This window comes from Bos mutus, chromosome 1 (assembly GCF_027580195.1).
Source record: "Bos mutus isolate GX-2022 chromosome 1, NWIPB_WYAK_1.1, whole genome shotgun sequence".
Classification (NCBI taxonomy): domain Eukaryota; kingdom Metazoa; phylum Chordata; class Mammalia; order Artiodactyla; family Bovidae; genus Bos; species Bos mutus.
Window position 1 is genome coordinate 75192761 of NC_091617.1, and position 24253 is coordinate 75217013.

The following is a 24253-nucleotide window of genomic DNA, read 5'->3' on the forward strand; positions in this document are numbered from 1 at the left end:
ACTTGCACATTCAATTGAAAATGAAGCTAATATCATAATCAGGTGGAATAAATATTGAATATAATATAAAATAGGAAACAACAGATGATTCTTTGCTTCATTTTATTATGATCTGACATAGACTTTGTCCTGTTTTCTATGCTTGTTTTCTTTTTTATTTTTCTCTAGGTGTTCATTCATTCTTCCATTTCCATCTCTTATGGACCTTTCCAAAAGCAGATTTAAAATTTTTTCTTTCCTGAATATTTTATAGTAACTGAAAATAAAATAATGCATTTCATATGCTTGAGACAGAGCTCTAAAATCTGGGGTCATGTACCCATTTGTTACAACATTGCTTCTGTTTTATGTTTACTATTTTTTTGGCTGCAAGGCAGGTGGAGTCTTATCTCCCTGACCAGGGATAGAACCGGCACACTCTGCATTACAAAGCATATTATTAACTATTGGACTGCTAGGGAAGTCCCAGATTCCCTGTATTGTTTCTGGTCATTTCTCTGTCTTCTCATATTTCCTGAAAATTGGCAAGCGGAACTTGAGGCAAGAATTTTCTTTTGCAATTCTGTTATATAAGTAGTACTGAGTTAGTCCAACATAGGGCGTACCATGACTTGCTCTTTTTTCTCTTGTGATGCTAGCAGAAAATTGACAATCATTGTCTAAAGCCATCATTTCATTAGGGTTTGCAAAATGGAGATATTCTAATACTATCATTCCTCCTTCACTTATTAGCTGGAATAATTATATAAAGGAGAATTTCGACCTCATCTACTATGTGTATCGTTTCTTCATTGCTTTAGCTGTACAAATTTTATAAAGAGAAAATTCCACCTTTTCTTCTTTGTGTTTGCAAGCAACTATTTGTTGTAATATCCTTTTATGCTCAGTTAATAGCCATGAAGCAATCAAAAACTTACTCTAAATTTTATATGCTTTCACTACTGTCCCTAAATTGCTTGATATTTTGCTACATCTATATTATCAGACTGCATAACTATAATACATGGCACTCTTTTGTTTTGCAACCATCATTACACTCTAATTCTAAAGTTATGCTTGCACCAGTTCTTATGAGCATAACTCTAGAGTCATTTTGACTGAACAAATTCATCTAGTAGCTTCCTCAGGAAGTACTACTCATGTGAACAATATTCCCTAATCTTTTAAACAGTTGTAATAGTTTATTTTTAGCCTTCAAATGTGAAATGCTGTTTAAATGAATATTAAATGTTCACCAATTTCCCCTTATTGCCTATAAATTGAGCTATATTAGGTAGATTATATCTCCTGATATCTTAAAGAAATTGTTATGATGAAACCTCTATGTAGATTATATATATTTATATTTATGCAATATTATAAATTCATATACAAGTTTTACATAAACATTTACATGTTGATTTTCAAATTATTTTGTAGACTGCTGCAAGATCCAGGAATCAGAGAAATTCTGTTTATTAGAAGGCACAGTCTTTTCTCCACTTATCCTTTGTTCTTCCATATTCTTCTTTATAAATTGCTTTTAAATGTATCTCTTCTTGCTTTGTGTTATAATTGGTTAAAAATACTTCTGCTTTTAATTGGCATGTGATTTATTTGAGGGACAGAGATTATATTTTTCTACTTTTTTCCACCATAGTCCAACACAGTGCCTAGAACATAAGTGAAACTAACTTGTATTTGTTAAATTAAAATAGGATCTGAATTTCAAAATACAGGTGTGAAATTTTTGTCAAGTATATGTAGGATAAATCTAGTCCCAGAGTGATTTTATTTCCTAGTGTTGCTTTGAGAATCTTTCAGAACAGAAGCCTAGCAATTGCATCCTGTATGTTGAAAATCAAAGTGAAAGCAAAATCATTCACCAGGAACAAATGTGACAAGTCCTAGAATTCCAAGTGACCAAGAAAACTGGACTAAAGGATATGTAGATGAGTGCAGGAAGAAATGAGGTGTCAGTAAATGAAATTCTGCACAGGATTTCCTAAGGAGTTTGCTTTTATCTTGTAAGCAATGGGAACTTTTCACGAAGTGTTAGATAATTCCTCTGGTAGTAAAAGATACAATTGGTGATCTAAAAAAGTGAGGATGGTGGTGGAAGAAGAGATGAGGGAAGACTGGAGAAAGAAAAGGTGAAAAGATCATTTAGGCCAGAATTAGGAAAGTCTTCATGTGAAAGGCTATCTTGGAGATATTTTACATATATAACAAACAAGATTTAAAGAATTTAGTGATAAACGCAGTGTTTCAAGTGAAGAAAAGGAATCCTGTGAGCAAAAGGAATCCTGTGAGGAATCTTGTGATCCTAGTATATTCCCCAAATTCCAGACTATGGGAACTGGGTAGTCTCTTGGGCCACTGCTAATATGAAGTGTCTAGCACTTTCATGCATTGGAGAAGGAAATGGCAACCCCCTCCAGTATTCTTGCCTGGAGAATCCCAGGGACAGAGGGGCCTGGTGGGCTGCCGTCTATGGGGTCCCACGGAGTGGGGCACGACTGGAGCGACTTAGCAGCAGCAGCAGCAGCACAAGGAATAGATTTTGAAGAGGTATAAAATGAATTAAGTTTGGCATGACTGCTTTAAAGTACTGACAATTGCTCACTGATTAAAGAGAGATTTAATTACTTTAATTTTATTATAATAATTAACAGTTTGCAAAGTTCTCATTTGATTTTTATGGAAGTAAGTAATTATCCCCACTTTCCAGATAAATAAGCTGAGGATCACAGAGTGTAAGATCCTTATACAAATCACATGGCTAGAAATAATAAGAAATTTGACATAGACATATTTGTTTTGACTCTAGATCCTGAGAGATCTTCACTACCTTCTTGGTATAGGAGAGGAGACTTACTCATATCATTTGGAAAGCTTTGTAACAAGGGTAAAAATAAAAATGGAATTCTAGTTACCTCTATTAAAGAGAAAACTTAATTGACTGGAACATTTATCTCACAGTGTATACTTCTGCTCTTACCTCCCAAATGCTGTATGTCTTTAGTAATAATTCCTTTATATCTACATGCAACAGAATCTTCTTCAGAAAATATTTTGACAAAAATATTAGTGCATATTGTGCATATTAGTGGCAAATTCAATTTTAAGTACTTTGATAATTCAAGAATGGCAGTCATTTTGCTTCCCAAACTTTATTTCCAAAATGATGCCTTTAAACTCAGAAATGAGCTAAGATACTTTCAAATCTGTTTACCTACAAGACTTTCATTGTACTTTTTTCTAGGTAGAATTCTCCCTGTTTCTCAACCCAGTGTGGAGAAATTAGAAAATGAAAATGTTCCTTCTCCAAGAATGCACTTACCTCTGTTTACCTTTATGACTTACAGAGCCAGCTGAGAGTCTGTCCAGGGGAGAACCAAACCCAGAGAAGCTTCTTTTCTTCTTTGTTTCAATCACGTCATTCTCCAGAGACACAAGTTCATCAAGAAGTAAGAGTTTTGCTGCCAGGTCAGTGGCCGACTTCGCTTCTCTGACTGTGGGTGATGACTGAACACCTAAGACTCCAGAATCAAAGGCCTATTGGGCAAGAAAGGTGAGTCCATTCATTAAGAGAAAGAATATGCATACAATCATCTATCTATATTTGGATTTTACTATTTTTCAGCTGACATGTCTCAAAACTTGGTTTCTCACGGAGCTATGATCCAGAGAGAAAGACTTTTGAGGAGAAAAACACATAGGGTTGAAGCTTATCCAAAAGAAATGAAAATAACACACACATACACATATATACAAAGAAAAAAAGGATGAACTCCAGACCTGCCTCTAAAATTTAGTATATTAACTAATTATTTTTTCAGATTCTTTCCCAGTAACAACTGCATTCTTATTACTCTAACAGCGTTTTATCTATACTTCTTCCATCTCTACAATTATTACATTTTCCCCTGTATTATATTAACTAAAACATATGTATGTTGCATATTAAATTGTGAGTAACTTGAAGTCAAAGACTATGTCTAATCAGCTTTTTGTTTGTGCTATTCATTCCCTATTTCAGTATTTTTCTCATTATTATTGCACTAATTAGTACATTTCTGATGAATATTTACTGAATGAATTCCAAAAAAATATAAACCTCTTGCTGTTTTCTTTTCACTACTGATTCATTCATTCAAACCACTAAACATCCACTATGCAGGTCCTGTATTTGACCGAAGAGATACAAAAATAAGAAAAATCCAATCTGTGCTTTGAGGGAGCTTACCATCTCTACCAGTGTGATTTACTAACAAATAGCAATCAGTATCTACGGCGAGTCAGAGCTATCCCAAGAATTTTATTGTCCCATGTCAAATTTCTTTGTTTATTTACACATACTGCCACTTGGTAGTCCATCCAAGTCATAAAAGTGTGTAAGTGTCTGGTTTATGAAGTCTATCTTCCTTTCTCAGGCCCAATCACAACATTTAAAAAAAATGCTCCTATTAACAATCTGGAGTCATTCTGTAGTCCAGGGGATATAACTTCTTTCCTAAGAGTTTGAGAATATTCCCCTCTGAGAAGAAACATTAACTACAGCTGACTCTTGGTGTGAGCAGGACTTATCTTTTTTCACATCCTGTCTTTGTTTTTGAATTGTTTATCTCATTCTCTTTCTCTTCCGTTCATTTTTTTCTGCAATAAAATGAAAGAGTAGCACTTTCTAAACCTTTTCATCGTCGACTCAAACATTTTTCTTTTGGAATACTTGCAGTCTGCCTCAAAGCTCTTGATACTAATGGCCGCTGAACTTCTTTCCTAAACAAGTCAAATCTGCTCTAAATATGGCTAGTTCTTCTTGGAAAACTCCTCTTGCCCTGATCTTTCTGATTCCTATCAGGAGTGATTGACATCAGATCCTCTTGGCAGCAGAGGATGAGGCGGTTAGATATAATCCCCAGCTCAATGGACAAGAATTTGAGCAAACTCTGAGAGATAGTGAAGGACAAGGGAGCCTCGTATGCTGTAGTTCATGGGGTCTCAAAGAATCGGACACGACTCAGCAACTGAACAACAGCAACAACCTCTTCACTCAGTGCACACTCTGAATCCTCATATAATTCATTTGTTCCCTCTCTCTGCCTCTTTTCTATTCTGTCCTGAGTACTGCCATGAAGTAAATTATCTCCAAACACTACTTTCATCATATAAAAAAATTAAAAATCTGTATAACCCTTTGTTACTTACAGTGCAAACTCCAGAACTCCTTTTAAAAAATCTTAACTTCAGTTACTTCCCTGCATAAGCTTGGAAGCATAGAAACTAAAGAGGGAATAATCATTAGAAAGAAATGATGAAGATCAAGAGAAAAATCACAGGGCAAAGTTAAGAGATCTTTTATTATCTCTGAGAGTCCTCCAAAAAATATGTGTTAATTCTTCCTACTGATATACATACAAAGTCAAGTTTTCTTTCGTTTTAAAGATATTCCTAATCCTCCAGAAAAAAGGCACAAACCTTTTATAAAACTTGCCCTTCAGTAAAATGCGTTTCAGATTCTCACTTCATGCTATGTAAGCAAGTACAAAGAATGCATATTTCTCTTAAGATCAAATGATCCAAGTTAACCTTTCTCTGTGTCAGGATGTCCTCACATTTCTTTTCCTTTGTAGTTTAGTATTGGCAGCAAGAAAATATTTATAGTGTGATAAAATTTTGGCCAAGTGACTCAAATCCTGACATGTAAACAACTTTAAAGTTCACATAAAAGCACTTCATCTTTATATAATTCATTCAATTATGTATGTATATGGCTGAAATTATAATGAATTTTCTCCTAAAGTTTTTGGTTTATGGAATACCAATCTTTGTTGTGACTTACAGTTTTTTTTTTTCTTTTAAAGATTTATATACCAGGTTTTCTCTGAATCCATTGTGAGGACACAGCATAGGAAGAAATGTCTATTTACTTGATTTTTGTGTTATTGAAACTTCTCCGTATTTGTCAGCAGCACCTGCTACTGACCTTAGGAAAAATGATTTAAGTTCATTAAAAAACATGGCCCCTAGTTTCCATTACCTCTGTTGTGACACCCACTGAGAACACTTTTCCTGAGCTCCAGAGCATCAGTGTCATAGCCAGGATAAAATGTGTACTTGCTAATCTCCAGTCCAGCATCTAAGGGCCACACACAACAGGGTTAACATTCATTAGTTTGACATATAAAGATAGGAAACAAAAATGCCTGTAAAGCTTGTTATAGGCAGGTAATAAACTAAATTATTCAGCTTCTCTACATTGGAGTGCACCTTTGCAACACTTAAATTATACTTAATAGAGGCTGTCAATCTCCCAGAATGAATTCTATCAAGGCTTCATTTCCATGGAAACCTAGACTGGGGTCGTACAGCTATAATCATAATTTAACTAAAAAAACCCCAAGTCTGAGAAATCTAGTTTGTGGACCCTTATTCTTTGTAATCCACAGGTTACAACATCATGTATCTAAGGAGAAATGTGTTAAATTGACTAGGTATGATAAACCAACCCCTGCTGGGGTTTGCAGTGAACAAGACAGAATGTGCTGTGTCTAAAAGTAATTTTATATGAAATTTCAAAAACACCACTGTTCCAATAGTAGAATATCTTTATGTCCTGTGATTTAAAAGGATTTTTTTGAGCAAGATTCAAAAGGTGAACTTCATAGAAAAAAATTAACAAATTACACTATATCAAAATTGAAATTTTCCATGTGATAAGGTACAGTAAACAAATTGCAATAAATAACAAATTACAAATGAAATGTATTTTGAACAGATATAAAAAAGCAAGATTAGCATTTTAAACATTTAAGTAACTGATAAATAAAATTTAAAAAACAGACACAATTAAATAAAAATGGGCCAAAGTTTATAAGAAAACATGTATTTGAAAGTTCATAGCCTCATTGTTTATAGCAGTGAAAAAATGAATCAACCCAAGTACCTTACTCAGAAGGAAATGGATTTGTCAGTTGAGTTACATTCATACTGTGGACTTAAAGCAAACGATTTAAATATATGTGTTATCTATAGTTCAAACAAACGATGTAAATGTTATGTGTAATTGTATGCATGGATTTAAAACAGAGCAGATTTGAGGGGAGATTAGAAATTCTAGAACAGTATATATGCCATGCTACCATTTACCTAAATTGGAAATACATAAAGCAATTTCCTGTATTTTGAAATCTATACCTGTAATTAAAATAGAGACCAACGGAAGTTGATTCATGACTGATTGCTTCTGGGGAAAGTGAGGGAGAATATAAGATTATGAAGAAAACATAAGGGACTCAGGTTTTACCTGTATATACACAGGAAAGCAAATAAGTCAAAAGGTTGCATTTATTAATTCTGTGTAGTAAGCACAAACGTGTGTCATTGATACTTTTATGAATTTTTACATTAATAAAGCACTATAAATCCAATTAAAGCTTATTTATAATATAGATTAGACCTTCTGGCTGCCAGTCTGACAGCTGGTTAAAATGGGAGGCCTTGTCCTGCTGGGAAAAGATCCCTGGCTTTGGGCTACCAATAAAAGCGACTCGACTTCTCCACTTAACGCATGACACTGGGAAGTCCCCCAGTTCATCATTAATAACAATTCTCAGCAAACTTCTGTTTCCTTAAAAAAGAAAAAAAATCATTTGGAAACCTGCAGGGAGCAAAAAGAAGAATTATTCAATCTGAATACTTGGATTTGAGACTCATATTTGCTTTAGTAATAGTATGGCCTTGCGTGTGTGTTACTTAATCTGTTGAAATTTATTTTCCATATTGGTGAAATGAGGAGTAATGCTGACTTCAAAAGAACTTTGAGAGGTTGGATTAATTCATGTATAAACTCTCCACCGCATATATTGTTCAGTTGCTCAATTGTGTCAGACTCTGTGACCCATGGACTGCAGCACGCCAGGCCTCCCTGTCCACCACCAGCTCCCAGAGCTTGAACAGACTCATGTCCATTGAGTCAATGATGCCATACAATCATCTCATCCTCTGTTGTCTCCTTCTCCTCCTGCCTTCAATCTTTCCCAGCATCAGGGTCTTTTCCAATCAGTCGACTCTTCACAGCAGGTAGCCAAAGTATTGACGTTTCAGCTTCAGCATCAGTCCTTCCAATGAATATTCAGGGCTGATTTCCTTTAGGATGGACTAGTCTGATGTCCTTGCAGTCCAGGGGACTCTCAAAGGTCTTCTCCAACAGCACAGTTCAAAAGTATCAGTTCTTCGGCTCTCAGCTTTCTTCACAATCCAACTCTCACATCCATACATGACTACTGGAAAAACCATAACTTTGGCTAGGTGGACCTTTGTTGGCAGAGTAATGTCTCTGCTTTTTAATATGCTGTCTAGGTTGCTCATAGCTTTTCTTCCAAGGAGCAAGCATCTTTTAATTTCATGGGTGCAGTCACCATCTGCTGTGATTTTGAAGCCCAGGAAAAGAAAGTATGTCACTGTTTTCATTGTATTCACATCTATTTGCCGTAAATTGATGAGAAAGGATGCCATGATCTTCATTTTTTGAATGTTACTCTCCTTTTTCACTTTCATCAAGAGGTTCTTTAGTTCTGCTTCACTTTCTGCCATAAGTGTGGTGTCATCTGCAGATCTGAGATTATTGATATTTCTCCTGGCAATTTTGTTTCCAGATTGAACTTCATCCAGCCCAGAATTTCTTATGATGTAATCTGCATAGAAGTTAAATAAGCAGGGTGACAATATACACCCTTGACGTACTCCTTTCTCAATTTGGAACCAGACTGCTGTTTCATGTCCGGTTCTAACTGTTGCTTCTTGTTCTGCATACAGATTTCTCAGGAGGAAGGTAAGGTGGTTTGGTATTCCCATATCTTGAAGAATTTTCCACAGTTTGTTGTGATCCACACAATCAAAGGCTTTGGCTCAGTCAGTGAAGCAGAAGTAGATGTTTTATCTGGAACTCTCTTGCTTTATCTATGATCCAAGAGATGTTGGCAATTTGATCTCTGGTTCTTCTGCCTTTTCTAAATCCAACTTGAACATCTGGAAGTTCATGGTTCACATACTGTTGAAGCCTGGCTTGGAGAATTTGAGCACTACTTTGCCAGCATGTGAGATGAGTGCAATTGTGGGGTAGTTTGAACGTTCTTTGTCATTGCCTTTCTTTGGGATTGGAATGAAAACTGACCTTTTCCCGTCCTGTGGCCACTGCTGAGTTTTCCAAATTTGCTGGCATATTGAATGCAGTACTTTCACAGCATCATCTTTCAGGATTTGAAATAGCTCAATTGGAATTCCATCACCTCCACTAGCTTTGTTTGTAGTGATGTTTCCTAAGGCCCATTTGACTTTGCATTCCAAGATGTCTGGCTCTAGGTGAGTGATCACACCATTAAGATATTTTTTGTATAGTTCTTCCGTGTATTCTTGCCACCTCCTCTAATATCTTTTACTTTTATTAGGTCCATACTGTTTCTGTCCTTTATTGTGCCCATCTTTGCATGATATATTCCCTTGGTAGCTCTTATTTTCTTGAAGAAATCTCTAGTCTTTCCCATTCTATTGTTTTCTCCTCTATTTTTTCACATTGATCTCTGAGGAAGGCTTTCTTATCTCTTCTTGCTATTCTTTGGAACTCTGCATTCAGATGGGTGTATCTTTCCTTTTCTCCTTTGCCCCATAGCTTCTCTTCTAAATAGAGCTGATCATGATTATTTCTCTAAATTAGGACAGAAGAAAACTAACAGGAAGAAATGTAAAAGTTATCTGGTAAAAAATACCAACCAAAAACTGCATTACTTATTCTTTTAGAAAATCAGGCATTGAATCTTATTTTTCCTTCTGATTTTGCTGATGTGTTTGACTTTCCTCAGCAAAAGGTAAGATATATTAAAAATATAACATTTTTTTACAATGATCTCATATTTCTGGCATATCTTTAAAAAAGTAACTCTTCTATTCACTCAAAGATAAGCTTATAATTGTGATGTTTTCTTTCCACTCTTTTTTTAAACAGTCTCAAAATTTTTCAATTTTATAAGCTTTCCTGTGTGGACTTTCTTCATCTATTTTTATGCACATTTTACTAACCAGGTTTCTCTTCATCTCTGCAATCTTATAAATGGCACAGGATGATGGGTGTTTATAATATTGATGATTATGTCTGAGGCATATATTTTTGTTCTTGGGTGTATATAGGAAAAAAGTCATAATGTGTCATCTTACAGATAACCACATCCTGATTATTTGGATAGGGAGAAATAAAAATAAATGCTGAGTTTAAATACACACATTTAACGGTTTAAAGCCATGCTTGTAGCCAGTTAACCAAAAGGCCAAGTTCCTAAATATGGCATTTGGTACACTAATGAAAACAAACACCCTGGCACCTGCCACACAAAAGACATTTGATTAACTTGTTGAAACTTGATTGCTACAAAATTAGAAACAGGAAATTATAGGGAGGGAAGGAAAAGACCAGGTTGAGCTCCATTTCCCTATTTTGTTGATAGTGGATAAATTTAGTCCATGACTAAAAATCTACTCAGCACCATGTACACTGCGAATTCCAGAAAGAACATTCAGAGGATGTTCATTGTGTGAATATATGACAGTGGAGGCACCTGGAGTTATTTTTTGTACAGCCATAATTTTCATTGAGAAATTTTTGAATAACAGTTCTCCAACGCGAGGAGTTTCCAAATAGACAGTGGGCATGAGCTCTACCTTATAAGATTAGGCGTGTACTTCATTTTCAGTCCATTGGTCTACCATGTCTACATATTGTCACTAATGATATTGCTATTGAATAAACAAACGTCTTACATTGTGTAACATCTTAACCTTTGCTTCAAAGATTTTTCATATGCAAGAACTCACTATACCCTGAAGGGATCATCCAATCTGTGGCTGGAGTTGTGGTGGGAGGAGGAAGACCTGATGGTTTGTCACTGAAGTTTGGGTTGCAGATAGACATTTATTATAGCCACAAGGCTTCCCTTGTGGCTCAGCTGGTAAAGAATCTGACTGCAATGTGGTAGACCTGGGTTGGATCCCTGGGTTGGGAAGATCCCCTGGAGAAGGGAAAGGCTGCCCTCTTCAGTATTCTGTCCTGGAGAATTCCACGGACTACAGTCCATGGGGTTGCAAAGAGTCGGACGTGACTGAGCAACTTTCACTTTCATATATATTTCTTTAAAACATTGACAGTGCACACTGACATGTTAAAAATTCTGATATAATTTATTTAAAATAAGATTAAATGAGAAGTCTGCTAAAACAAAAAAGATGTTTGCATTATTGACCATCAGTGCTGCAGTGAGTCATCGTTATTATGAAAAATAATCTCTAAAGTGGACTGGGCTAGGAAAAGATTGGCAACCATTCTTTGAGGGCTGGTATTGAAGAAAACCAAATCACTCAGGTTACTAAGGCAATTTCTCAACAAGGTCTGACTTAGATATAGTGGGTCTAACCGTTAGAAATTCATGAGAGGACTAAATTTTTAGGTTTAGTCTAGATAATTCTTTGGATGTTTTATATTACTAATTTCTTAATTGGAAATATACAAAATAGACTCTATCCACATTACTTTCAACAGAAATTAAAGGCTTAATTAAAGATAAAGTACTTAAAAAAGTAATTAAACTTAAAAATCCTCTCCCACTGTGACATGGCAGGCATTTAAGTGAGATTTAACAGGACATGTTGTGAAAGGTCCCTAGTTCTATCACTGGGAAATGGCCTTGTGAGCCTGCACATAACACTCCTCAAACCTTCTTTCTCTGAAAACAGGCATGGTCTTCTAGGCAAGTGGTGGGTCACCTTGGTCCCACAGTAAAACTGAAAAGCAGAGTAAATTCGAAAGCATACCCTTTGCATGCTAAGTTGCTTCAGTTGTGTCCGACTCTGTGTGACCCTGTGCACTGTAGTCCCCCAGGATCCTCTGTCCATGAGATTCTCCAGGCGTGAATTATGGACTGGGTTGCCATGCCCTTCTCCTGGGCATCTTCCCAACCCAGGGAGTCTCTTATGTCTCATGCTTGGGCAGGTGGGTTCTTAACCACTATTGTAACCTGGGAAGCCCGATATTGTAGGCTACTTCTACAGTGTAGCGTTTATCCTTCTCCATGAAGCCATGCTCGCCCGAGTCATTTTAGTAATGGAGGAAAGCTTCCAGTATAGCAGATAATAGAGTAACTACCTTTTTTCTTATTGTAAAGGTGCATCTAAGGGACAATGGTTAACACAAAGTCTGTATGATAGAGACCTGAGCTAGGGGTTCTGAGACTCAGGCCCTGCTCTTGCTTGGCTGTTATTTCACTATACGATTTTGGGCAAATGACCTCTAAAGTTGCTTCTAGCTTTTGTAAAGACTGTTGCTGAATCCGACTGTTTTCTGATGGAAGCACAGACACTGTATGTTGTTGGTGTAGGTTTGGCTGAGAAAACCTTTCTGCCCTCCCTCAAATCAGGTGGGTCTATGCATAAGACTTTGCATTTAGGTTTTCACATAAAAATACTTCTCATTAATTTAAAGTATTTCTAACTGAAAAGAGAGGGCCTTCAAGTCTTTGATTTTAAGATTTCATTTGCAGTGATTCGATTTTATAAGTGTATTTTAAGAAAGAAAAAAATGCTATCAATTAAGTTATGACATGCAATCAGGTGTAAGGACATCCCTGTGTCTCAGTGGTAAAGAATCTGTCTGCCAATTCAGGAGACACAAATTTGATCCCTGTGTTGGGAAGATCCCCTGGAGAAGAAAATGGCAACCTGATCTAGTGTTCTTGCCTGGGAAATCGTATGGACAGAAGAGCCTGACAGGCTACACTTCATGGGGTCGCAAAAGAGTCAGACAAGACTGAGCGACTAAACAACAACAGCAATCAAGTGTAAGGTGTTCCAATTTTAGAGAGGTTCAAGGTGCACAGAAGGGATGAAATAAGCTATATCTATTTACTTTCAAATATTTACTTCAAGTTTTTTTTCTCATCATTCTTAAGACAGTATACTCAGTTCCCCCACACTTTAGAAACAAAGATGTTAGAGCTGAGGGAGGATCCAGATGCCCTGGTATGCAGCAGTTATGTCTGCTTTTTGGGGGTGAGAGAAAGGATTGTGTAATATTTAATGTATTATTAGCTATAAATTTTAAAAAATCACATAATGTTGGGAGTTCCCTGGTAGTCCAGTGGTTGAGAATCCAGCTTACAATGCAAGGGATGTGGGTTCAATCTCTGGTCATGGAACTAAGATCCCACTTGCCTCGGGGCAACTAGTGTTGCCCAGGCACAGCCAGTGTTCCCCAACTAAGATCCTGCATGCTGCAACTAAGACGTGATGCAGCCAGAAAATGACTAAATTTTTTTTAAATCACATAATGTTAAAAAATTTAAAGATTTGACTGAGTTCCTGTTCCTCTGTATTTGTTATTAATAGTGTGTCTATCAAGGTAAAATAATCATTTGACTCTTTTCAGAGTACTCACAAGTCTTAGTTTTAGTGGATGTGCCCAGTCTTTTCAGTTGTGTCTGACTCTTTGTGACCCCATGAACTATACTCCACCAACCCCATAGACTGTATATAGCCACCAGGCTCCTCTGATCGTGGGACTCTCCAGTCAAGAATACCGGGGTGGGCTGCTGTTTCCTACTTCATATATTAATGGATACAAAATTAATACAAAATAATTTTAAATACAAAAGTAAGACTTTTTGATAATAGGAAATTTCAGATATATATAGAAAACATATATTTCTGTGACGGTGAGGAAAACTCAGAATCAGACTTGAAGGATAGGGATAATTCTCCTTGTTGTGCTAGTTAACCTTGAGCAAGATGCCTAAACTGTCAAGTTGTCTAATAAACCTCATGTATGATCTCACATTTTAATTAATTAAATTTGTTTAATTTAGAATTGTTTAATTTACAAATGGCACAAATCATTATGGATTTGCCTTGTTTGCTGAACAAGAGCAATAAAACATGTACTTTTATGTTTAATATTTTTATTGAGAATGTATAAAGATATACATTTATCTGTAAAAAAACACTGCATCATTCTAATTTTATCATAGGTAAAATTTTTCAATGGAAACTCTAAATTTTGCCTGAAACCATTTTGTATAAAAATAATTATTATTGAGCCCAAGGCAGGTATTTGAAGTCAAGTCCTTCCAGGGAAAGTAAAGCTTATACCCACAATGACTTAGGGGACTTGGGGCCATCTTTGAAGTCAATCAGCAAAGTCTATGTTAAAAAATCAAGAGGATACAGAACAGTTTGACATTATAGGCATAATCTTAATGTTTCAATGAATGACATTCGAACAGGCATTAAGGTTGTTTCTAGTTTTCATTGATGAGGGAAGAAACCAGGTACTTGAGACACTCTCCTGCTGGAAAGCAGAGACTTGGACGCTGGAATGTCTCCTTTATTGGTGCTGCCATGCCACAACCTTTGGTGCAGTCGGCTCCACAAACAAGAGAACTAATCGTGGCTAAGGCACTTAGAACTTCAGAAGTGGGTATTACTTTCAGATCCTCTTAAACTCAAATACTTAATTTAAAGTCATTGAGGATTTTCACCCAAGAGCAATTGAACTACAGCTGGTTGCTTCTATCACTAGCATATACATTGTCTATATCATTCTCACTGAAATACATCTGAGAAATACTTGGTGTTTATTTTATTTAAAATTCTCTGTGTAAAATTTGCTCTTTTTAGTAGATTGTGTGATGGGCATTTGCTTGATATATTGAGTATGATTTTGAAAAGAAGGTGCAAATTGAGACTGAGAAACTTAACATTTCATTTAAAAAAAAAAAAATGAAAATGTCAGGAATGCATTCTTTCTCATTTCTCATTGTTCTTCCATCAGCGGTAGTCAATTTTCCGAAGTCACAAAGCCAGTTAGAAGAGCCAGAACAACAACGTAATGCTTTCAGCCTCTCAGTTTCATGCTTCTTCAAGTTTAACTTATTTGTGGAAGTATAAAGCACTTTCCCATCTCCAAAACAAATTGCTTATAAAGTCAGATGTGTATGGATGAGGTGTTCTTAAGGTGGCAGACACCTGCATTTTAAAATGACTTTCCCTGAGTACTACAAATCAGGAAGAATGATAATTTACTAGTATACATGTGTTAAGTGACTTTATTCTGTCTGGCACCATTTTTGTTCTTTTTCAGACACTATTGTCTTCCAAAATCATAAAACTTTGTTGTTAAACCTCAATTTTTTTTCCATTTTGAATTTTCAACCATACTGCTAGTATCTTTCTTGCACACATTTAAGAAGTTTGAAACCTACCATGATATTAGTAAGATCACATTATTAAAAAGCCCAGATAAGTAAACTATTTAAATGTTGCTGTAAATTCCTTGAGGGCAGGAACTATGTCATGTTCACTATTTTATCTCAGCACCCAACATAATGCCTGGCAGGGAGTCAGTATTATGTGTTGAAAGAATGAATGAATGAAGCCGCCCTCTGTGGTAGGTAAACAGAAAGGAGGGACAGATACTAAGTGATATGGAAACTAAGGCTTAGTCATGGGAAGAGATTTGCCCAACTTTTATACCTACAATAATATGTGATGAAGTTATGCCAAACTCCTGGTATGTCTGTTCATATTTCACATCACAGATTCTCATTCTAATGAGAGGGACATGTGTCCTTATTCCCTAATCATTATTCCAGTAAAGTTTAAGATTTCTCCTTATCAAACACTAATTTGCATTCTGATCCGTGAAATATTGTAAATTTCTTCATAGTAAATTATGTCCTCTAGAAATAGAAGAGAACTTCATGTATGATTGTTAACAGTTAATAATGGGAGAAAAAAGAATCTTCAAAACTAGAGACAGGGAAATGTAGATAGACTTGCACATACACATGCTATTTGGTCATTTGATACAAGCCATTTTTATGTGGTATGAAAAGGCATTCAGAGAGTAAAGTTGGATGAATGTAGTTAAATATGGCATATATATGCATCAGGATAATATGGACTATTACCACCTCCTTCACTTTTTACTCCACTTTGTAATTGCATATACTATTTAATGGGCTTCCCAGGTGGTGCTAGTGGTAAAGAACACATCTGCCAGTGCAGGAGACATGAGAGACGTGGGTTTGATCCCTGAGTCAGGAAGATTCCCTGAAGGAGGGCATGGCAACCTGCTCTAGTATTCTTGCTTGGAATTCTTGCCTCTGTCCCATGGATAGAGGAACCTGGGGGGCTATAGTCCATGGGGTCACACAGATTTGGACACAACTAAAGCGACCAACCTAGATAGTATATTGAAAAGCAGAGACATTACTTTGCCAACAAAGGTCCATCCAGTCAAGGCTATGGTTTTTCCTGTGGTCATGTATGGATGTGAGAGATGAACTATGAAGAAAGCTGAGCGCCGAACAATTGATGCTTTTGAACTGTGGTGTTGGAGAAGACTCTTGAGAGTCCCTTGGACTGCAAGGAGATCCAATCAGTCCATTCTGAAGGAGATCAGCCCTGGGATTTCTTTGGAAGGAATGATGCTAAAGCTGAAACTCCAGTACTTTGGCCACCTCATGCAAAGAGTTGACTCATTGGGAAAGACTCTGATGCTGGGAGGGATTGGGGCAGGAGGAGAAGGGGACGACAGAGGATGAGATGGTTGGATGGCATCCCTGACTCGATGGACGTGAGTCTGAGTGAACTCTGGGAGTTGGTGATGGACAGGGAGGCCTGGCGTGCTGCGATTCATGGGGTCGCAAAGAATCAGACACGACTGAGCGACTGAATTGAACTGAAACTGACTTAGCCGGAGAAGGCAATGGCAACCCACGCCAGTCTTGCCTGAAAAATCCCATGGATGGAGAAGCCTGGTAGGCTGCAGTCCATGGGGTAGTTAAGAGTCGGGCACAACTGAGCGACACTTTCACTTTTCACTTTCATGCATTGGAGAAAGAAATGGCAACCCACTCCAGCATTCTTGCCTGGAGAATCCCAGGAATAGAGGAGCCGAGTGGACACGACTGAGCGACTGGACTGAACTGAACTTAACTGAAGCGACTTAGGAGAAGGAAATGGTAACCCACTCCAGTGTTCTTGCCTGGAGAATCCCAGGGACAGGGGAGCCTGGTGGGCTGCCGTCTATGGGGTCGCTAAGAGTCGGACACGACTGAAGCGGCTTAGCAGCAGCAGCAGCAGAAGCAGCAGAGCGACTTAGCCTGTATGAATACTATTTAATAAAATAGTAAATTACATTTCAATTACATTAAATTAGACAATATAATCGATGAAAAAATACTCTAAAATATAAATAAAAGCCAAAAATATATTTTGTAATACTCAACAAGATGCATTTATTAGGTATATGCTATTTATTAGGCACCAGGGATATAAACATGAATGAGACACTCTTTCTGTCATCCAGTTGCTCACAGCCTGGCGGAGATGAAAACTCCTTGGCCACTGGCTCTGCCCAGCCAATGATTTCCTCCTGCAAGAGCAGACTCTTCCTGTAATTCTTTCATTTCCTTCAAGTACAGTTGATTATGTCTGCAAGGTACTTTATTATTTTGAAATCTGTCTATCTCCTTTCATCCTCCTAATAGTCAAGCTATGATTTATATGGAAAATATTATAATTCTATTTTTTAATAGATGAACTGACCCAACTCGGGTTACTTCCTCATCTCCTGACTCCTGGTATTGTAGTTATACTTTCTAATCCAAGAAAAGTGAGTTAGTAGAAAGAGACTGGTTGTTCTTAAGTTACACAGACTTGAATATGACTCTTGACTGGAAATGTTACTTAGCTTCATTGTTTTTAATATATTCACCAGGAAAATGGGGCAAAAACTTACTTTTTAGGCTTATTGTAAGGACTAGAAATAATACAGGTACAGGGACAGGCATAAAGTGATAACTTATTAAATAATAGCTATTATTATCCTGATATTAGGCGCTTCCCTCCTAGCTCAGTCGGTAAAGAATCTGCCGGCAGTGCAGGAGACCTGGCTTCCATTCCTGGGTTGGGAAGATCCCCTGGAGAAGGAAATGACAACCCACTCCAGTATTCTTACCTGGAGAATCCCATGGAAAGAAGACCCTGGCAGGCTACAGTCCTTGGGGTTGCAAGAGTTGGAAATGGCATAGCGACTAAACCACCACATCCTGGTATTGCCTTCTAAAAATGGCAACTTGTCAAAATATTCTTTTTATTCTTTTATTTTTATGAAAAAATTTTATCCTTGTTCACTTTAAGGAGTAAAATTGGACGTTGGAATCTAGAATTATAGAATAGTGATAGAAAATAAAATATAATGAAATAATATTGACTGAGGGAAGGAAATTTTACTAAAGAGTTATAAATGGCAATTACTTTTAACATTTAATGTTATAGTATACTATGTATTATCATTAATTTCAGCCATAATACTTCTATTAAAATATTAGTGTAAAACTATGAACAATATCTGGCTTCCCAGGTGATACTAGTGGTAAAGAGCTTGACTGCCAATGCAGGAGACATAAGAGATGTGAGTTTGATCCCTGGGCCAGGCAGATCCCTTGCAACTCAGTCCAGTATTCTTGCCTGGAGGATCCTATGGACAGAGGAGCCCAGTGAGCTACAGTCTATGGAATCGCAAAGAGTCAGACATGACTAAAGCAACTTAGCAAGCATGCACCCATGAACAATATCATAATGAAAAGAAAACAAAGGGAAAAATCTGTTATACTTAAAATATAATTATTCTTCAAACTCTTATTATATTAACCAAAGTAAAATTTTAATTGAATTTTAAATGATTTATATTTTGTTTTATGGTTCATAAAATATCTCTATTAATTTTATTTTTTTTTTTAAAATCACTAATTATGTTGAGTCATGGTTTTCCTACAGTTTTTGTAACGTTGACAGTATAGCATAGTGAGGCTGTGTAATGGAAGTGGAGCCAACGTGGTTGTTATGGTAGTTAAGGACTTCACTACAGGGACTGGACTGTACACAAACATGGGAGCAGTCAGGAAGGGATGGACTATGGAAGAGGAAGAGGAAGAGATGTCACTGTTTAAACATCTTAGTGCCCTGGCATGGATGGACAAGTCAGAGTTTGCAAGGAAATTCAACCACCAATGTGGGAACACAGGGAAGTCATGGAGAAATCCATGGAAAGGCTCTTGGAGAGGACCATGCAAAGCCACAGCTCTTACTTGGTGGGCCAATAGCCAAGTTATCAGTGGTGGCCCAGCTGATATTTTAAAGGTGCATTTTTCACAATGGTTAGAGCCTTGTATCTTAGGAACATAGAGTTTTAGAAAAGAAGGAGGCTATCATCAGCAACTGGAATTTACTATTTTCAGTAAGGGTTTCTCTGATAGCTCAGTTGGTAAAGAATCCACCTGCAATGCAGGAGACCCCAGTTTGATTCGTGGGTCGGGAAGATCCCTGGGAGAAGGAATAGGCTACCCACTCCAGTATTGTTGGGCTTCCCTTGTGGCTTAGCTGGAAAAAAATCCACCTGCAATGTGGGAGACCTGGGTTGGATTATTGGGTTGGGAAGATCCTCTGGAGAAAGGAAAGGCTACCAACTCCAGTATTCTGACCTGGAGAATTCCATGGACTGTATAGTCCTTGGGGTCACAAAGAGTTGAATACGACTGAGAGACTTTCACTTTTCACTCTCAGTCTCAGTAAATGGAGAGAGCCAGACTCAAAGGTAATTAACTTGTCTAAGCAAGAGGAGATGAAAGGGAGATATAAAATGGATGGAGAGGGGGTAAGCAGAAGGAGGCATGGCAGAAGAGTTGGTTCTGGAGGGAGTGTGTGCTTTGTGCTGAGACCAGAGCTGATGAGGCATCAATAAGGGAGAAAAGGCAAAACTGAGTAACAGCCAGTTCATGCCGACCAAAGCACCGGTAATTACTGGCCAGTGATGCTAACCACTGTTCCTGTGAGGTGCCCTGAGAATTATTTGGAGAAAGGAGGAGAACTCAGTTAAAAACATCTCTAATCAGAGAGATCTTCAGGGACATAGAAATTGGCCCATGTAGAGAGGTGCCCAGGGCAAGGAGGGAACTTGTGTCTCCTCATTTGTATACACACAAACTCTAGTTTTACTAGGAAAGAAGGAAGCCCCTGGGAAGCTGTGTAAAAGCTGATAAAGCTGGGACTGAGATTAGAAGGCTGTTTTCCTGACTCCAAAGCTTGTGTTCCTCTGATAACATGGAATCTAAGCAAAGATTGTCTGGTGGGTACAGATCACAGTGGATGAATTGTTGGTAAGAAGGTTAAATTAGATGATATCTAAGGATTAGCCCCAAGATTCTGTGATACTGATTCTTCATTCTCTAATATAGGGAAAAATGATAGATGTGGGAGCTTCCCAGGTCATTCTCACATTCAGTACCACTGGCCCTTTTAGTTCTTCTGTCTTTTTCAATGATAACAAAATGTAATGGAGCGCCACTCTGTGCTTAAGCTTGCCTGAAGCTGCACAACTGCATAATGACAGAGTTGGGATAATATTTTGAGACTGCTCAATTTGAGTTCTGTTCCAATCTAATTTTATTAACTAATGTTCAAATCATGAAAATATTTGAATAAATTAAAATTGCACCCCTAAGGTCCCCAAACCTAGTCTTTAAGCATAACTGCTTCTTTATTGCCCATGATTCATTGTCTTAGAATCAGTTAAGAACCCTGAGAAATAAAGGGAGAAAGCAAATAACCTTAAATACCTAAATTAACTTGCTGAATGAAGCCACATTCAATTAACTTATAAAGAGGAGACTTGAATGCGTATCTACAGGAAGCTCTCCTTAGAAAAGTTATGTAAGAGTGCTGAAGAGTAATACCAAATTAAAGAGAAGACACAAAATGTGCCTGATGTTTGTGGGAGACCATTAAATATACTGCTATCAATTCTATAGCTTACCTGAGCACTGAAATCATCGTAAATCATTGTTTATCTAATTTCTAGAGAGATAACTCAGAAATACATAGTAGTCACTTTCCTAAACCTATGGAACCTATAAATGGAATTCAAAAGAGTCATATTTTGTTTTGCTAGAACTGAATTTGTAGACTGTACACTGTTTCCACAGATCAAAACTTGAAACAACATTTAAAATTTTTTCTTAAACAGAACTCAAGCATATGTTTCAGATTAACACTTAATTCAATCATTAATAGCAAGAGTACTTCAAATACTGAAGAATAAACATGACCTAAGTCTATTTTAAACTAGGTTATTAGTATCATATTTGCCTATTTGGGTTCATAAGAATAAAAGCACTGGATAGTATAGGTTTGAAGAACATAGAGCATATAATTTGGTTAATATAGGGATGTTTCTTAAGTTCTAATTTTAACAGAAATAAAGATAAGAGAGAAACTTTCTTTTCTACCTAGGTTTTTAGAATCAGGCCACTTTGTAACTTTAAAAATTTCCTAACACTGGACATATTTGATAAAAGCAAAATTAATATATCTAACACTCTTATAGGATCATTATTTTGAGTTCCTTTTCTCTTTATTTTGAAATAGAATATAAAAGCAAAAACAATATAATAAATACAAAATGCCTGAGCAAACAATTATCTCTACCCTAAGTTTACATTACAAAATATCTTAGGTATTTTACTCATTTTAGAGAGGATAATATTCCCCAAAACATTTCTAATTTTAACAAAATCAAGATATAATCAAAGCATTTGAAAAGTAGTCAAAAACTTAAAAAAAAACAGTTAAAAGGAAAAAGCCTAACTCTTTATCAGCTTTTATATTTAACTTACCTTGTGAAAAATCAGGAGAGTCTAACTTTAGAGTCCTGTCTGTGCAGTTTCTCCCAAACTCAGCTCTGATGGTGAGTTTTCTGTCTGAGTTTTTATAGTCTCAGTTATACACCCCTCACTCCAATCCCTGCCTTTGCTTTCTCTTACATCATTTCTACAGATTTTCCACTGAACATTTTCCCAAGCTTCTTCTCAATCTCTCTCTCTCATTCTTTTCTCTCTCTTTCTTCACCTCTGTCTCTCTTTCTCTGTTTCTATCTCCTATTCTTCTTTTTCATATTTATTCTATCTATTGTTTTGACCATGGAATTTAAGTAGCAACGGGAGCATCAGCTCTGGAAAATTTAAGTATACATTTAGTATTGCGTTCAGTCTTGGACTCATCACCTCTTCCTGAGGTTTCAGTCCAGCTCTGATAATTACAAATCACATTTGCGAAATAAAATGCACTAATATTCATTAAATAGAAAGTCACTAGGCCATTTCAAAAAAAGATTTAGGGAAACAAAATCAGAAACACAAACTGATTTATTGGTGTATATTTTGGACTCTTAAATTAAATGATCATGTGTGGAAATGGTGACTAGTTTCAGCCTCAGTCAGGTACACAGCTTGAAACTGACAGCTACTTCATAATTAACTTTGCTATACTGGGAAGGCTGTCACTTACAAACCTATAAATACTGAACTGTGACATGTGGGCTATAAATGCATACATTGTACTCATTTTCATCTTGCTTTTGTTCTCTTGTTTTTTAATTTCCTTTTAACTAAACATTCTTGCCTCTGTCTGAAAATTTCCTTCATTCCCATTTCTCACTAATCACATTTGAAACTTTACATACATGAGTTATAAAAAATAAGTTATTAAGTCCTTAAAGGAATATGTTGTCAGATCATTATTAGCTCACTTAAGTCACCAGTAGATTCCCACTTGACAGATAGAGACTGAGGCTAGGTAAATGATTTAATGAAATCACACAGCTAGGAAGCAGCATTAGAGCTAGATTTCAAATACAGATCTTCTTAATTCCATATCCAGTTCTTTTCCCACAACTTCATTCTGTCCCATTATTTAAGAAGTTGGAAAAGAGAATCCAAACCAGATTAATTGGCACAAATAGAAATAAATTTGTTCTTTTGGTTTTACTTTAAAAGCCATTTTCAAAACTTCTGGCTAGTGTAGGAACTATTACATGGTTTACTTAGATCTAGATGGAGAACTGACCAGACTGTACTGAATTGGTGGGACAGTAAAATGCTTCATTTTTATGAAGGGTTTCCAGGGATAACATATGTCTCAACAAGCTTGAAATTTGAGTAGTTGGCAGCAATAGTTCACAAGTCAAGATAAAAATACAGCCTAATCGTGGATCCTTGTTTAGACATTACTGCAATAAAACGATTATGTTAACTTGAATCCACATGATGGAAAACTCTCAATATAGATTTAATGGATTTGTCATAATGCTACTAGAAGCTGATATTCTTGATGTACCTTCTACCCTTATTTGAAAGGCCTCCCTTAGAGTGCTGACAAGTGATATCTGTGGCTGATTTATTCCAGATCTATCCCTGCTTAGACAGTCCAAAGATTCCACCCTATTTGTGGATTTTGTTGACCTAATTCAAAAATTTGACTTAACTGTTCTGTAGCAGTAGAAATAGCAACAGTTTATTCCAGGAACATAACCATGGTACATTTAAGCCATTTATACAGGCTTCTCCACATTATAAAGCCCTATGTAAATTACTTATACATTTATACATAATAAAGAAAGTATTACTTAAAAGAGAGAGTAGAAATAGAAGCATATGAAGACACTGAAGGAGAAAAAACACCCAGTAATAGAGAGACTAAGATGAAAAAGGGAAAAAGTATTACTAAAAACTTACATCATTATTTAATTATCATAATAACCTTATTGCTGCTGCTGCTAAGTCGCTTCAGTCGTGTCCGACTCTTAGCGACCCCAGAGATGGCAGCCCACCAGGCTCTGGGATTCTCTGCCATCCCTGGGATTCTCCAGGCAAGAACACTGGAGTGGGTTGCCATTTCCTTCTCCAATGTATGAAAGTGAAAAGTGAAAGTGAAGTCGCTCAGTCATGTCCCACTCTTAGCGACCCCATGGACTGCAGCCTACCAGGCTCCTCCGTCCCTGGGATTTTCCAGGCAAGAGTACTGGAGTGGGGTGCCATTGCCTTCTCCTAATAACCTTATTAATGAGTCATTATTATTACTATTATTATATAACAGATGGAGAAACTAAATATCAAATATGTGAAAGGGTAGCCAAAGTGCTCACACTTAAAATGATACACACTGCTGTGTATAAAATCGATAGCTACTGAGAACCTAGTCTATGGAGAAGGCAATGGCACCCCACTCCAGTACTCTTGCCTGGAAAATCCCATGGATGGAGGAGCCTGGTGGGTTGCAGTCCATGGGGTCGCTAAGAGTTGGACACGACTGAGTGACTTCACTTTCACTTTTC

At 36.8% G+C, this 24253-nt stretch overlaps 1 protein-coding gene and 1 long non-coding RNA gene across 2 annotated transcripts in view; one reads left to right on the top strand and one right to left on the bottom strand.

The window, feature by feature from the left end:
• OSTN (osteocrin) overlaps nucleotides 1-21840 on the bottom strand; it is a 36270-nt gene extending 14430 nt beyond the window's left edge. The window contains exons 1-3 of the mRNA XM_005901194.2: nucleotides 21759-21840; nucleotides 6023-6121; nucleotides 3323-3537 (exon numbers count right to left, since the gene is read on the bottom strand). Coding sequence (XP_005901256.1) covers nucleotides 3323-3537; nucleotides 6023-6121 — 314 coding nt within the window. The 5' untranslated portion in view covers nucleotides 21759-21840. The remainder of the gene's footprint in view (nucleotides 1-3322; nucleotides 3538-6022; nucleotides 6122-21758) is intronic.
• The window catches only part of LOC138989147 (uncharacterized), a 36883-nt gene that overhangs the window by 1685 nt on the left and 10945 nt on the right, over nucleotides 1-24253 (top strand). The window contains exon 2 of the long non-coding RNA XR_011465363.1: nucleotides 3348-3553. This is a non-coding gene — a long non-coding RNA (uncharacterized lncRNA). The remainder of the gene's footprint in view (nucleotides 1-3347; nucleotides 3554-24253) is intronic.